This window comes from Podarcis bocagei (genome assembly GCF_964188305.1).
Source record: "Podarcis bocagei genome assembly, chromosome: 17".
Lineage (NCBI taxonomy): Eukaryota > Metazoa > Chordata > Lepidosauria > Squamata > Lacertidae > Podarcis > Podarcis bocagei.
Window position 1 is genome coordinate 1,258,712 of NC_138143.1, and position 16,344 is coordinate 1,275,055.

Here is a 16,344-nt window from a genome sequence, read left to right on the forward strand (position 1 = left end):
TGTGTTTTTAACTGTTTTTTATTTTGTATGTTTATTTTTCTTTTTTCTTGTTATATCTTAAAAACTTTTAATAAATATCTTTTTAAAAGAAAACAACACACACACCTCTCTTTTGAGTTGCTCTTTTGTGCAAATCTGGTAGACCGAAAAACTTGTATTTCAATTTTTTAAAATAAAAAAGTCATGCTTCAAATTTGGCTTTGATGGAAAATTGTTGCACAATTCCACTACGAAGGTGCATGCATACTGGTAAACAAATACCTGCTGTCATGGACACAATGGACCCCAGGTTTCCTGACCGGCAGGGAGAGGGGTTGGAAGAACTTATTGTGGGAAAGGGGCAGCACGGAGTGTGAACTGAGCCCATCTAGGCATGAAGAAATATTGAGATTTTGGAGGCATAAAATGGAAAGCACTCATATGTTGACAATGGCGCACACACAAAAAAAATGGCCCATATAGGCATCGACACCTTGTATGAATATGCCTTGTGAGACAACCCCCTGCTGAGCCATTACAAACAATCCAGAAACTACCAGTAGATCCCAATCCACCTTCTGCCCACCCCTCTTGTAGAGTACATAGTTTAGGAGTGAAGCAATGTATGGCCATCCATTTGCCTCCCTGCCACTTAACAAATTACTCCCCATTCAAAAACACTTTGTGCTAGACCATTGAATTATCTAAAGCATCCAGGAACAACATCCGTACCCACCTTGTAGTTACCACCCGGTGCACCAATGGGCATCTTTAGTACAATAGCATCCTTGTCACTAGCCAGTGAGTATCCCCAACTTCTGATGTCTTGTGTAGACAGTTTGTCCAGGTTGACCCCCATGTCCACTTGCAGCTCCTTGACAATGCCAGCTCCAACCAGGAGAGGAGGGATGCTCTTGGGAATAGTCCAGGTAATTGTTTCCTTTGAGTAGTACACACCATCTGGCAGAGGGGAGTGAGGAGGGAGAGAGGGAAGCTTAGGGAGTCTCCAGACGGTCACTCTTTTGTGGGAGAGACTGAAGCCCATTCCAGAAGTTTAGACTTCCCAGTTAGTGGCTTAAAGGGTTCTGTTGCCCCAGCACAACAAAACCACTTTGAAAAAGAAACAGGCTCTTTGAGGGTCGGAAAGTGACAGAGAAAGGACTTCCGGTCGGCGCCAGCGCTAATGGCGGTCCTTTTTCCGAGCTCCGGAGGACTGACCTGCGAGTTCGGGTCTGTCCCGCTACGGCAAGCGGGGGACCCCTAAAATCACAGGCGCGGAAGCCTGTGAACGAGGAGATTCGGTGGGCACCAAAAGCGCCCCCCTTTACCGCAGAAAGAGCCTTTTTAAAGGCTCTGGAACGACATCGGGGGAGCGCGGTGCTGAGAATCGCTACCCAGCCCGCAGGGTGAAGCCGCGTCGCTATTAGTGGAGAGCGCCGATTCCTTCCTGTAAATTACGGACAGAAAAAACCCGTGAGTAAAACGGAACTTTTATTTGGATCTAAAATTTGGAGATTTGGCTGAAAGCGGGGAGGTTAAAATCAAGGAAGTCTGCCTCCCCCCGACTGCATGAAAGTGAAAGCAACGGAACTTTAAAGCTGCATCCGTCAAAACTTTGTTCTTATTTAATTAAACCTGACATTTGGACTTTAGATCTCCCCTCTAGCTAGCAGGGCAGAGGGGAGGCGAAAGAGACTTTGGTAACTGCATGATTTATTTAAAAGAAAAATCCTCTGCTGCCTCAGTTATTTAAGAGCAGGAAACGGTCTGCCTTTTAGGACAATAGGACACTGAACTGACTTTTTCCTGTGAAAGTTACACTGTGATACAAAGTTTCCGTATTGTTTGGTTACAGTACATCAGAGTAAGACGAAACAGTATCTACTGGAAAACTGTGGCAATTTGCAGCTACAAGCCTCCAGCTACATTTGCTTTAATTTCTCTCTTTCTCTCTCTTCTACGTTTTTGGAGATTCTCTTTGCCTCTGTACTTGGACATTTTATATTTGGCCATTTTGATTTGCTCCCCCTAGAGGGTAAAGTAAAGGTTGGCACGGCTTAAGACAGTGGAATTTTCCAGTGGGGAACAGCTCCCGTGGGAAACGACCTTGACATGAGTGGCTCACAAGAGGAGATAGTCACAAGAGCCAAGACCAAGCAACAACAACAGCAACAGCTGCAGCAACAACAGACAAAGAAAAGAGGCTCAGTCTCAGGCGTAACTGCCGGACTTGCAGGAACAACAGGACAAGAAAAAGTGACAGCTGTTTCTATGGAAGCCGTGACAGAAGCCCTGCTCAAGGTAAATCAATCTCTGGAGTCTCTGACAAAACAGACTTCAGAAAATACACAAAAATTAACAGAAATATCAGTAAGACTAGACCAGAATACAGAATCTATAAACAAATTGGTGGAGGAAAATTCTACTACACGTAAAATTGCCGAAGAAGCGAGAGCTATTGCTGGAGAGACCCAAGAGAATTTAGAGCCGATTGCCAAGAAGGTCCATGAGCATGACGCAACTTTGGCTCTGTGGGAATTACAGAGAAAAGAGAGAAATTTGAAATTGAGATTGATCCCAGAGAATGAAAGAGACAATCTTGCGGAGTACTTAACACGGGAGTTTGTTGACTGCTGGGATTTGGAGGAAGACGAATTCAAAATTACAACAGCTTTTAGACTGGGCAAAAAGCAGGACAGAAAGACCCCGAGAGACTGCTTGATTACATTTAGATCTAAGGAAGAAAGAGACAAAATATTAGGACTACACTTTGAAAAGGCCTTGCAAATTGGAAACTCAGCTGTACAGATTTTTAAAGACATCCCAAAATATATCTTGGATTTAAGAAACTTCTACAAGGATTTAGCTCTTCTGTTAAAGAAAAACTCCATCCGCTTCAGGTGGGAATTCCCACAAGGACTGTCTTTTGATTACAAGGGAAAGAAGGTGAAAATAAAGACAATTCAGGACAAAGACAAATTTTTGGGAAGAAATCAAGAGGACCTGCAGAAGGGGACTGTGGACCCAATTGCAGAACAGAGGAGAGCATTAGACATTCTGAATTTCTCGCTTGGACAAAAACCACCACCATCAGAAGAAGAGCAACAACTTGGAGCTGTTGGAGGAGTGTCAGAAAAATAACAAGATGGCTCTGCAATTCCTTAGCTGGAATTGTAATGGGCTCAATGGGCCTTTGAAGAGAAGACAAGTATTTCACATTTTGAACAGAGAACAACTGGACTTGATATGTCTACAAGAAACCCACATAACCAGAGCTCACAGGAGATTACTTACAAACAAAAGACTAGGACAAGAATTTATCTCATCAGACAAAGTTAAAAAAAGAGGAGTTGTGATATATGTGAAAGAGAAATGGGCCCCAAAAATGATGTTCAAAGATGAGCAAGGGAGATATTTGGCAGCGGAGATACAAGTACAAGGAGAAAAACTTTTAGTTGTTGGAATCTATGCACCAAATGAAGGTAAATCTGACTTCTTCAAGAGACTTCATGAAACTCTGACGGACTATTTGGATTACAATATGATAATTATGGGAGACATGAATGGTGTGGTCTCCACCAACATGGACAAGGCACAAAGACTAACAGTTACCAAGGAAGGGAGACTTCCTAGGACCTTTTTTGAAATGATGGAAAACATGGACTTGATAGATATATGGAGAACAAGGAACCCTCTGGAGAGAGAGGGAACCTTTTTCTCCCAAGCAATGATGACCTGGACCAGAATTGATCAAATCTGGATTACTAGTGGTATGGCTCCAAAGATTAAGAAGGTAGAAATCTGCCCAAAAACTTGCTCCGACCATAACGCCGTGAAGATGGAAATGAAACTTACAACAACTGGTCAATTTAGATGGAGAATGAATGACACCCTCTTTCGAGACAAGGAGATCCTTATCAAGGCCCAAAAAACTTTAAAAGACTATTTTGAAATAAATCTGAGGGCTGACGTGGAGAAAAGAGTGATCTGGGACGCAAGTAAAGCGGTGATGCGAGGCTTCTTGATTCAACAAAACTCAATAAAGAGGAAAAAACAAAATGAGAAAAAAGAAAAGATTTTGGAAAAGATAAAGGAAGGAGAGAAAAAATTAAGAGTAAAACCAAAGTCCCAGGAGATCTTAAGAGAGATTAAGTTATATCAAACACAATATATGGAATTGATGAACCAAGAGATTGAATGGAAGATAAAGCAAATGAAACAAAAGACATTTGAATCAGCAAATAAATGTGGCAAACTTCTGGCATGGCAATTGAAGAAAAGGCAGAAATTAAATACAGTTACAAGCCTAGAAGTGGATGGAAAGAATATATCTAAACCTAATGAAATTAGAAATTGTTTCTTGAGTTATTTTAAAAAACTTTATACTCAAGGCCCGCAAAATGAAGAAGATATAGACAAATTCCTTGATAAATATGGATTACAAAAAATCTCTCATCAAAGTAAGATGGATCTGAACCAGAGAATAACAGAACAAGAGATAGAGGCTGCCATTCAGAATATGCAATTGGGCAAATCTCCAGGACCAGATGGACTGACTTCCAGATACTACAAATCGTTGAAGGAATGGTTGACTCAACCACTAAAAGAAGTCTGTAATGAGATTCTTGAGGGAAAAAGGGCACCTGAATCGTGGAAAGAAGCATATATTTCACTCATACCAAAGACAGAGACTGAAAAGACTCAACTGAAGAACTACCGCCCAATATCACTACTTAATGTGGATTACAAAATTTTTGCAGACATTCTGGCAAAAAGATTTAAAAAAATGCTGATGGAGATGATTCATAGGGACCAAGCAGGCTTTCTCCCAAAAAGACACCGAGCAGATAATGTAAGGAACATAATAGACATTTTGGAAAAGCTAGAGGTGAATATAAATACTAAAGCAGTACTGATTTTTGTGGACGCGGAGAAAGCCTTTGACAATATTTCTTGGAGCTTTATGACAAAGAATCTTCATGGGATGGGGGTAGGCCAAGGTTTTGAGAATGGTATGGCTGCAATATATTCTGAACAAAAAGCTAAATTGATTGTAAATAATGCAGTAACTGAGGAACTTAAGATAGAAAAAGGAACACGACAGGGGTGCCCAATTTCCCCATTACTCTTCATTTCAGTTCTGGAGGTGTTGCTGAATATGATTAGGAATGACCAGCAGGTTAAAGGAGTGCAGGTCGGAGCTAAACATTACAAGTTAAGAGCATTTGCAGATGACCTAGTATTGACTTTGCAAGAGCCAAACACTAGTACGAAAAGGGTTCTAGAAATAATCCAACAGTTTGGCCAGGTAGCTGGTTTTAAGTTGAACAAACAAAAAACCAAAGTTTTAGGAAAAAATTTAACAGATACGGAAAAAGAGAAATTCCAAGAGGAGACAGGGTTGACGGTGGTCAAGAAGGTGAAATACCTAGGGGTTTATTTGACATCTAAAAATGTGAATTTGTATAAGGACAACTATGAAAAATGTTGGTCAGAGATTAAAAAAGATCTAGAAATATGGTCAAATTTGAAATTGTCAATGTTAGGCCGAATTGCAGTGATTAAAATGAATGTATTGCCTAGAATGTTATTTTTGTTTCAGACCTTGCAGATTCTTGATAAAATGGAATGTTTCAAGAGGTGGCAGAAAGATATTTCAAAATTTGTCTGGCAGGGCAAAAAGCCCAGAATTAAATTTAAAATATTGACAGACGCTAAAGAAAGAGGGGGTTTTGCCCTGCCGGACTTAAAATTGTATTATGAGGCAGCAGCTTTTTGCTGGCTGAAAGAATGGATGCTCCTCGAGAACACAGACATTTTGGATCTGGAAGGTTTTAACAATGCTTTCGGTTGGCATGCATATCTATGGTATGACAAAATCAAGCTGCATAGTGCCTTTAAAAATCATATTGTTAGAAAAGCATTGTTTAATGTTTGGATAAGATATAAAGATCTGTTGGAAAACAAAACCCCTAGATGGGTATCACCAGTGGAGGCCAAGGCAGTGAAGAAACTCAATATGGAGGTCGGATGGCCGAAGTATTGGGAAATTTTGGAACAGGATGGAGATAAGTTGAAATTACAAAGTCATGAGAAATTGAAACATAAAGTACAAAATTGGTTTCAGTATCATCAAATAATGGAGTTTTTCAAACAGGATAGGAAAATTGGCTTTCAGGTGGAAAAATCAAAACTAGAGACTGAATTGTTAGAACCCAATACTAAGAATTCATCCAGAATGTATAACTTGTTGCTGAAATGGAATACACAGGACGAAACAGTCAAATCGGTTATGATTAAGTGGGCACAGGATGTTGGTCATAACATTATGTCAGCTGACTGGGAATGGTTATGGAACACCGGTATTAAATTCACGGCATGTAATGCCTTAAAGGAAAACATTATGAAAATGGTCTATAGGTGGTACATGACCCCAGTCAAGCTGGCAAAAATTTATCATTTGCCCGATAACAAATGTTGGAAATGTAAAGAGACTGAAGGTACCTTCTATCACCTTTGGTGGACATGCCCGAAGATTAAGGCTTTCTGGGAAATGATCTATAATGAAATGAAAAAGGTACTTAAATGTACTTTTCCCAAAAAACCAGAGGCCTTTCTCTTGGGCATTGTCGGCCAATTGGTGTCAAAGAGGGATAGAACTTTTTTTATGTACGCTACAACAGCAGCAAGAATACTTATCGCAAAGTATTGGAAGACACAAGATCTACCCACTCTGGAAGAATGGCAGATGAAAGTGATGGACTATATGACATTGGCCGAGATGACAGGCAGAATCCGTGACCAAGGAAAAGAGACGGTGGAAGAAGAATGGAGAAAATTCAAAAGTTATCTTAAGGACTATTATAAACTTAATGAATGTTAAAGTGTTGTGGTTCTCAGAAACAAAGGGATACAGTGATATAAGGTCAGAATATAGAGATGACTAAGATGACAGAGGTTGGAAAGCAACAATTGGGAGTTGCTATAAAATTATGGACATTGGGATGCAGAAAGGGGGGGTATGGGGAAGCCCTAGAAAAGAGGTTTATGAAAATATGCTATGAAATTATACATGTATGTTTGTCTTTTTAAGTGTTTGTCTGTTTTCTAAAATTTTGTAAAACCAATAAAAAATTTATATAAAAAAAGAAAGTGACAGAGAAAGGCACTGAAGTGTCGGATGAATGAATGAGCAACAGGAAGACATACTGCAAGCAAATTGGAATGAATGCAGGTTGGATGCTCATTGGCAAATAACTACCCAGCAAACAAATCAGAATGACAGAGACGGCATGTAATCTAACCTCTACATAACCTTTTTGTGCAAGCAAACCAGGATGAATGTTAAGCAAACAGCTTGTCAGTGGATGGAGGAACATGCCAGTTTTGGCTCCTCTTGGGGCTGAATCCACTTACTTGCCTTTTGCTCTTTCTAAAGTCTAGCAGAGGTCCTTGCTTCAATGCTCCATGTCCAAGAGCTCCCCCCCCCCCCGCAAAAACCCACTATTTAAAGCTGAATTCAAGCAAATGTCAGTTCTGATTTTCTGCAGATTGACCATTTGCTCTGACTGAGCTTTATGATTGGGTTTTCACAGGGAAAGCTCCAGAACAAAAAAAGAAAGGGGGGGGGCACTCAGACACAGAGCTTTAAATTACAGACTGTGCCTGGAAAGAGTGGAGGGAATGCGTGAATAAGTCATTTGTTTCTCATTTTTCTAACCTCAAATTTAGTTCTCAACATTAGTTTGCAAAAGATAAAAAAGGGAAAGGCTAAGTCCACATGAAAATCGTTCAGCATTCACCTTGTTCTTGTACAATTGCAATGGCACCAACCTGAGTAGAGCTTCAACTGAGTTCCAGTGAGTTCTGGCAGTGAGTCATTCCCCCCCCCCCCAATTTTCACTAATATGAATGTTTATACACACTTTATCCCCAGTATAAGCAATGCTGTACACCTTACTTGTCTGAAGAACTGTACTGCAAAATTCAGAGAAGCAATTTTTTAAGTATAGCTGTGTTTGTTTTCATATTGTTTCAGAAGATGTGAAGAAGGTAGGTTCACCTTTCAATGCAACTGTTTTGAATTCCCATCAAGGAGGGAATCCAAAGCATGGAAACTCTTGTGGGCTTAAGGGGTCTACAGCCCAAAAGACAGACCCCCTTGTTTACATACCTATAGGGCAGGTCACTGCTGTGTCCACCATTAGGAGCATCCAGCGCTGCTTGTAGTAGGTGCTGGACCTCACAGAGGAGAAGGGAATCCCATTGACCTGAAAACAGAAGCAGCAGCTCCTGTCTCTGCCATTTCTCATGTTTCAGTGCCTCACAGCTCAGTCCCTTTTCCCGTGAACTAGCAAAAGCAGAGTTATTTTCAATGGCATTGCAGAATTAGGCACATGCCATTTAAATTGCGCTTAGTTTGCATCATTTATGTTGGCCAAATAGTTCAGCACCTCTTGTTGCTCAGTTCAAATCCATTCATGCCAAGTTAGTACAGATAATGAGTCTACATAAAGCCCTGGTCAAGGGTCTAGCTTCCATCACCATCATTAGTACTACTCCCACTTTTCTACTTCAGTTGCAGAAATATATCATCTAACACTCAGAGAGACTTCCTAGCCAAGGCATTCTGCTGACTACATGCTACCCACCCACTACATTTCTCATTACTAAAGTGCACATTTTCCAAGCTCAAAAAGACACAGGTGTCCCTGGCCATGCCAGGGATGCTCCATGCTGAAGGGATCAAGGTAAATATATGTGCAAAATTTATCTTATGCAAGTTTTGTTTTTACTTTACAATTTTATAAGTTGCTTTACAGCTTGAGGCCATCAAAGCAGTGTAAAGACACACACACAAAAATACAACTCTTAATTCTACAAACCATTCAAGCTCTTGCTGTTTCCTTCTGACATGCACCTTCTTATTTGGGGGGGGGGGTTATGCACTTACCTCCACCTTCTGAGCCTCAGTGGCATTGTAGGGAGCCCTGAGCACAATCCTCGTGTCTGTGGTGTTGACTCCATAGCCAGCAGCATGAGCTTCTTCCACCCGCATAGCCTTCCTCCTGGCATCCATGTGAAAGACGATTTGCCAGATGGAGGAGGCCCCTGCGACAGCCTATGGGGGAGGGAGGAGAGGGAAGAAATAATTTCAGAGTTTTAAAATAACCTCCCATAGGGAAGTCTGTTGCCCCCCAGTTCTTTCTCAGTTGTGGCAAAGGAGAGAGATACCTCCGGAAAGGCAGCAGCCCAGTCCTCAGGGGGACCTGCAGGTTGATCTTGAAGAAAGCCATCTGGGATTGGTGGTACGTTCCTTCTTACAGAGACCTTGAGTGGGGAAAGGGGACATTGTAATTGGGAGAGACTTCACAGCTACTCTCTGTACAGGATCTCCCACATGCCTTATCCGAGTCTCTCTCTCTCTCTCTCTCTCTCTCTCTCTCTCTCTCTCTCTCTCTCACCCACACACACACCCACCCACCCACCCACCCACACTTTGCAATTAGGATTTGCCAACTAAACATTTTTGCTTCTTCTGGCAACAGACATGAAATCAAGGAGCAAGGCTCCTGGCCTTTGAAGTGTATACCTCAAATTATTTTTGGCATCTCATATTTGTTTCTAACCTTTAAGACTGCCACCCACCTCTCCCCATGTGCATCTGGAACACACAATTTTTCCTCCACATTCTACTCCCAGATCAACTTTCACACATGACATAAGCAGAGTCAGAGAGGTTCAAGAGCATTTTAGTGTACACTGTAAATACAGGCTGTGTACACCCCATACATTCAAAGCACATGGTTTTCCCCAAAGAATCCTGGGAACTGTAGTTTACCCCTCACAGAGCTACAATTCCCATCACCTTAAAAAAAAAGAACTACAGTGCCAAGGTTCATTGGGGGAATCTGTACACTGTGTCTGCAACCTCCTGCTCTAGGAAGTGAAAGTCTTCCTGCTCAGAGACTTGGCTTCTTGATCTCAAGGTACGCCTCTCATGCATTTCAAAATGCTGCTTGGCTCCCTAATATAAAAATTTACCTCCATATAGTTTGCCTCACAGACTATTTCTCGAGGCTGCCACGGGCCATATGAGCAGCTCACTGGAACATTAAGCACCACCGTATGCTGCATCCCAGGGTCTGTCGCTGCTGTTATCTGGATGTTCAAAGTGAAGTGCTGGTCATCCTGAATGTGGGAAGAAGAGGACCAACAGTTAACCTGCATTAAGGGTTATGCTTGCGGTGGTGGAAGTGTTCCTCCCGCAGTATAGGATGAGCTGGATTAAATATGTAACAAACATTCCAGCTGCTCAGAGAACAAAGCTGCTAGAATGTCTGCAATCCAGCAAGAGGGAAAGTTGTCAGTTTGGCTGGAGAGAGAGGCCCTAGCCACAAGACAGTGTTTGGGGCAGGTCAAGGACTGGCATATGTTTCCAAGGGTGTTTAAAAGGAAAGCGGCTGAAGGAATTTATAGACACTGCATTAAGAAATGCCTACTAAAATGAACTTGACACAACATTTATTTGTGGATATTTTCAAATTTTAAGAGATTAAAAAGCACCTGCTTTCAGTTAGCTGTGCTTAGCTTCGTACACCTAGTGGAATAACTAGATGTCGAGGTGTTCCTGAGGACTAACCACAGGTGGCCTGAAACAGAATACAACGACCCCCCTCCCTAGATGGCACCCTTGTTTGTATTCTTTGTATTCTCCTGCTTGTTTTAAATTGCTAGTCCTCATGGAAGCTACAGGGCATTGCATGCAGATCCAACTTTAAGATGCTCCTAAGACCAGGAACAGTGACTGCCTTATGTCCCAACTCTGTCACCTTCTTCTAGCAGTCTCCATGATTAAGCACATACTTCTGCCCATAACTTTCACTCCCATCAGGAAGACTTATGGGTTCCAGGCACTGCACAGACTCAGATGCAGAATTCAAAGGCCATCACACAGGTTCAGCCGCTTTGGTCAGAGCAAGCAGATAGCACAGCTCTGGCGGGAGGTAGTTCTGCATGCTCTGGGCCATCTGAATGGTAAATTAAGGCCTCAGTGCTTCATAGTGCCTTGCCCTTTTGATCTGAAACGTCCCCAAGTCTCTCACAGGCTGTCAGCATTGCCTAGGCTTCAATCCACTCTGCCTCAAGAGTCAATGGAGAATGCCCTAGTGCTGCCCATCCCAGTGGGCCTTCCTGTCAGCGTCAGTCAGCAGTATCAAGGAACTCCATTTGCAAAGGAACAATGGGGGAAATGGCTTTAAGGACCCAGCTGTTCCTTTTGGACTATGTCCACACATGACATCATAGATGACATCAGGCATGGGGGCAAGTGGGTGTGTTTTGTGGGGGAATCACCTCACAGGCCAAACTGGGACCCACGCCAGGCCTCATTATGTTGGCGGCTCCTCACCGCTGTGCAAAACAGTTTGTTTTGAGCATTAAGACAGCTTCCCACAAACAGTCCAGAAGCCTCTTCACAATCCCTGCAGCATACAGCTTAGCCCTATATCCCACCATCAGAGTATAACAGCCAAGCAGCGAGGCACGGAGCTCTATATTCCCCCAAACGTCTTGGGAAATGGTGTATCCACATTTTGCTGACTGGACCTCGTCTATAGGCCAGGGCCTGCCAAACTGGTCTGGAAGGACAAGAATGTAGATCATTAGATGAGGGAAAGGGAAATCGCTTCAGAATAGTTACCCACAACAGCATTGTGTGCATTAATATTTCATTCTTTAACATACCTCACTGAGACCCTGCTGCAAACGTCTGACTGTGGGACAAGAGGCACCTACAGGCTGTGGCACCAGATACTCGATAGTTGGCCAGTTGGGCTTTGCATGCTAACAAGAGTCACCAGGAAACATAGTCTTGCAACCCTCAGTGATGATATCAGCCAATGCATCTCTGGAGAGGTTGTCTCAAGCCAGTGAAGCAAAGCAAACATCTGGCCACTGGCCAGAACCTGGTTAAGGCGCACATGCGGGACCCATGCACCCCCCTCTCCAAAGGTGAAAGAAAGAATGTTACATGTAGAACAACGCCCAAGTCTTCTCTTCATCAAAAGCAGGAAAAGAAACTGAACTCACCAATGGCAGCAAAGCTGATGTACTTGTTTTGGAAATAGGCTGAACTCAATCGGAGTCGGGCAAGGCTGCCTAGACACTGCACGTTAACCTGATCTGAAGGGCAAGGAGATAACAAAAAATCAAAGTTGTTAGCAAACTGGGCACCGACCTTCTATCAGGCTCAAGTCAACATGGGAGCAAAACTCCTAAATGGTTCCCAAGCCATGGTCCCAGTATCAGGTTGAGCCTCTTGGGGATGCTCAACACATCTATACGGGCTTGCTCCTCATTTCCCTTCCCTTGCCCTCCATCCTACGACTGCACCCTCTAAACAAGAACAAAGAGGAACAGCCAGAGGGGAGTTCAAAAGGTGGCAGCCCTAATTCCCTCCAGCGGCATCTAACAGTAGCCCACTTAATGACAGCCAAATCTTGTTTTCATGTTGCTGTTCTTCAATAAGTCTTTCTTTATCTCCATCTGTTCACAGCTGTGTTTTATGCTCCAGGTTGACAATAACATTCCAAAGGGTTTCCAGAATGTCTACTCCAGAAGGACCAGCATGGACTCTTTCTCCAAGACAAAGAGCCAAGATAGGAAACTGATTTGCTCCTAGGGTTGACTTCTGTGTTGCCCGCCCTGTGAACTTCAGTTCTCCTCCTCCCTGGCCACATGAACTGGGTGGAAGATTGCCTAGTCTTTTTACACAGCAGCGCCAGGGCTCTCCCATGATATATAATGCACCCACTGAGTTTCCTCCTCTTGTGGGAAGACAGAAAGCAGGATCAGCACTAGATCCATTTTTGTGAAGTACAGTAATCCCTGACTACTGGTCTTGCTAGCTAGGGAAGATGGGAGCTGTAGTCCAAAAGCAGCTGGAGACCCAAGTTTGAGAAATGCTGGTCTTGCTATTTGAGGAGGGGGGCAAAAGGAGCCAGGCTGCAGGGGCTATTTTGCGAATGGGCAGGGGAAGAAAAAGAAATGCAGCCAGTTAAGTAGGATGGGCTTGGGGTAGGAGTGGAAACATTGTAGAAGTTCAGTTAAGAGTGCCACATAAAGAGGGAACAGATCAATTCGTAAGGACTTGCATCCTTTGCTTCTACAGCAATCGGTAGACTTCTCTTCAACGCAAGTCTTCAAGACTAAAAATATGCCCTGAGCCAGCAGTGGAGAACCTGCCACCCTCTGGAAGTTGGATTCCACCCACTGACAAGGTGCAGCCAGCATGGCCAGTGTCAGGGATGATGGGGGTTGTGGTCAAGCAACATGCAGAGGGCCACAGGTTCTCATTGTAAACTTTGGTGGGCAAAAACTCACTGAATTAAATGTACTCAGGTCCCTTGTGGCAGCAGATGGTGTATTTATTCATGATGTACTCTTTTCTGCATTGCTCTCAGGGCCTCAATAAGTCAGATGTTAGCAAGCAGTACAGTGGTACCTCAGGTTAAGTACTTAATTCGTTCTGGAGGTCCGTTCTTAACCTTGAAACTGTTCTTAACCTGAAGCACCACTTTAGCTAATGGGGCCTCCTGCTGCCGCTGTGCCGCCGCCTCACGATTTCTGTTCTCATCCTGAAGCAAAGTTCTTAATCCGAGGTACTATTTCTGGGTTTGCGGAGTCTGTGACCTGAAGCGTATGTAACCCGAGGTACCACTGTATATGCTAACTTAGAGTATGCTAGTGTCCCAAGTGCAAAGAGTAGCATTGCCTCCAGCTGGGTGGCTCTCAATGGGTCTGGGCTCACCCAGCAACTGTCAAATCTTGGCCAACCCATGACAGGAGCTGCAAGTATTATGATCATCCACTCCATGGCAGACAGACGCCTGGAAAAGGGCCGAGCCGCCAACTCCTGTCCTGTTTACTTTGCATGAATAAGCCGTTCAAGAGTGGGACACACCTTCTTTAAAGAGGAAAATGATGTACCTTCTTCCTTCCCTATTAACAGACTGTTCACAACAAGAAGGAAATCAAGGGCATGCAAAAGCTTTGAAAAACACATTAGGCATTATATTCACCTAGCCAAGTGGTTTTTACCTGCTACAGGAACAAATTGAAAGCACACTCCAGGAGCCAGAAAGCCAAGAAGCAGCAACCTGAAAAGAGAATCATGGAACAGTGGTTGACGCTGCCTGCAAACAGTGGAAGCCTTTCCTAGGTTGCTCCCAGACTGTCACTATTCCCTTTCCCTTGTTGGACTCGATGGCCCTTGTGGTCTCTTCCAACTCTATGATTCTATGATTCCCTTTCCCTTCTTTTCTTTTCTTTTCTTTTCTTTTCTTTTCTTTTCTTTTCTTTTCTTGTAATTTAATCTTAAACTGCCTCAGCTATCAGAAACCTGGCAAAACACGGAACAAGAGTGGGGGAGCCAAAGGGAGATAACACCAAAGATGGTTCTGCATCTTTACTGTTGCTCCAGAAGGGTAGAAGCAAAACTATAGGCGCAGAAGTAGCAAGGGAACAGATTTCAGCTACATGTTTGGAGATGTTGCTTTCTTAAGATGGCAACATCTCCTTCACTGGAAGTACTTAAGCACAGCAGGGGCAGACTTTGGTAATATGGTGCCCTGAGGGAGGGCAAATTCTGGCACCCCCCTAAATATTATTTTCATGCCATCCTTGCTCTCACATGCTCTGTGCATGCTCTCAAGTGCACTACATCATAATTGTGGCAACTCAATTGCCTGTCTGGCTGGGGCCTAATTTTGAGTTGGTCCCCATATAAACAAAGATTTTTTTGGTTGTTTTTGTTGTTGTTCTTGTGTGTCTCCTTGGCTTGGTGTCCTGTGCAAAGGAACCACCCGCACTGCCCTAAATCCTGCACTGAGTAGAGGCTTGGCATCCACCTGCCAGGGATACCAGCTGCAAGTTTCCTGAACTGAGCAGAGGGCATTGACTAGATGAATCCCAAGATGGCTTCCAAATCTGGAAGAGTTTTGCTCGGGCATCTTTGCTAACGAAGTTTTCTATTAATCTGGAGCATGCCCAATGGGCTGTCTCCTCTTTCTCTCGGGGTTGGGGAGTCTGGGGTGGGAGGGTGTGAAAAGAGCAGCCAGCTGGGAGGAAAACATAGTCTGTGGAGTAGAGAAGCCTAAGGTGTTCCAGGCTAGGACACTCTCCCCACCCCAGTTGCTACACATACCCACGAGAATACTGAGCCTTAGCCAGTGGCCCAGCCATTAGGCAAGGTGAGGCAGCCACCAGAGGCTGCCAATAGTGGAGAGGGAGAGAAGGCAGAGCGCCCTGCGATGGTTGGAGACCACAGGTGTATGGAGGATGTAGCGCCTGACCTGCAAGAGTTATTTGCAGCTTAATCACAAATATATCAGAACAGTTTCCATAAGTGAAAAACCTAGTGAAAACATAGAAATCAAGACGACTTTAAGAAAGAGCAGGCTAGAAAACCAGTGTAGTCAGATGTACATAATAGCATCGCCTGCCTGGCCAGGGAGTCTCGCTTTAACAAAAACGCTTCTGTCTGTCTGAACCGACTGGCCGTGGCTTCCCGGAGTAGAAGCAGCGGGGGTGCGGAAGGCAACGGGACTCCTGGGGGCAGCCCTACAGCCAGTAGGTTCAACAGGAAACCTCCTTTATCCGTGGAGGGGAGTTTGCACCGGGCGGCCCCCGCGCAGGAAACCTTGCTGGCCGCTCATTCCAGTACCAGAAGCGCCCCTCTCTCTCACCTGCCCCTCCCCGCCGACTCACCTGGCCGCGGGGCTCCAGCTCCCCATCTTGCCGGACTAGCAAGGCGTCCCCGACCCTCCGCCGCCGCCGCGCCCCGCGCGCCTTTCAAGGGCTCCGCGCCCGCCCAGCTGCGCCCAATTAGCAGCTGCCCCGCCCGCGCAGGAGAGGCGCTGGCCGGACAGGAGGGGGCGGGCAGCTGCCCTTTTCCTTGGGGGGGGGGGGTGTGACCCTAGCGGGGAGCCCGCGGGCAGCATCTCCGTCCCACCTGGTCTGGTTTTCACCCAGGCAGCCCCGCATGGGAAAGAGTTGCTCCCCTGTCCTCCTTCGCCTCCATGTGGCCCAGGAGGGAGGGGGGGGGGCTTACAGTATTTCAAAACACAAGCTTCCTCCAGCAGCTGCCTGTTGTCTTTCCTGCCCTGTCCATATTCACCCTCAGCTAACAAATCAGAAAAGAATTCCAAGCGTTTCACCAACCAGTCCTTCAACTGCATTCGAACCATACATCTTCTTCATTTGACCTTTTTAGGCCACCCTTCACTGAAATCATTTCTGGGGCTGTACACATCATTTAAAAACTGCTGCACCTAAGAACAATCTCTGAGTATCTCACAGTCTTCA

General features: G+C 44.4%; 1 protein-coding gene across 4 annotated transcripts in view; it reads right to left on the reverse strand.

Annotated features, from left to right (window-relative positions):
- The window catches only part of LOC308577290 (zona pellucida sperm-binding protein 2-like), a 39,959-nt gene extending 24,031 nt beyond the window's left edge, over positions 1-15,928 (reverse strand). Inside the window, exons 1-9 of one of the 4 annotated variants that reach the window (XM_081177344.1) lie at positions 15,748-15,926; positions 14,080-14,138; positions 12,070-12,162; positions 11,494-11,618; positions 10,024-10,170; positions 9,214-9,309; positions 8,933-9,100; positions 8,153-8,249; positions 716-939 (exon numbers count right to left, since the gene is read on the reverse strand). In XM_081177344.1, the coding sequence (XP_081033470.1) occupies positions 716-939; positions 8,153-8,249; positions 8,933-9,100; positions 9,214-9,309; positions 10,024-10,170; positions 11,494-11,618; positions 12,070-12,162; positions 14,080-14,138; positions 15,748-15,773 (1,035 nt within the window). In that variant the 5' untranslated portion in view covers positions 15,774-15,926. Of the gene's footprint in view, positions 1-715; positions 940-8,152; positions 8,250-8,932; positions 9,101-9,213; positions 9,310-10,023; positions 10,171-11,493; positions 11,619-12,069; positions 12,163-14,079; positions 14,139-15,747 lie in introns of those variants that run through there. The other 3 variants (XM_081177343.1, XM_081177346.1, XM_081177345.1) reach the window with 3 other exon arrangements.
- Between the last annotated feature and the right edge of the window lie 416 nt (positions 15,929-16,344).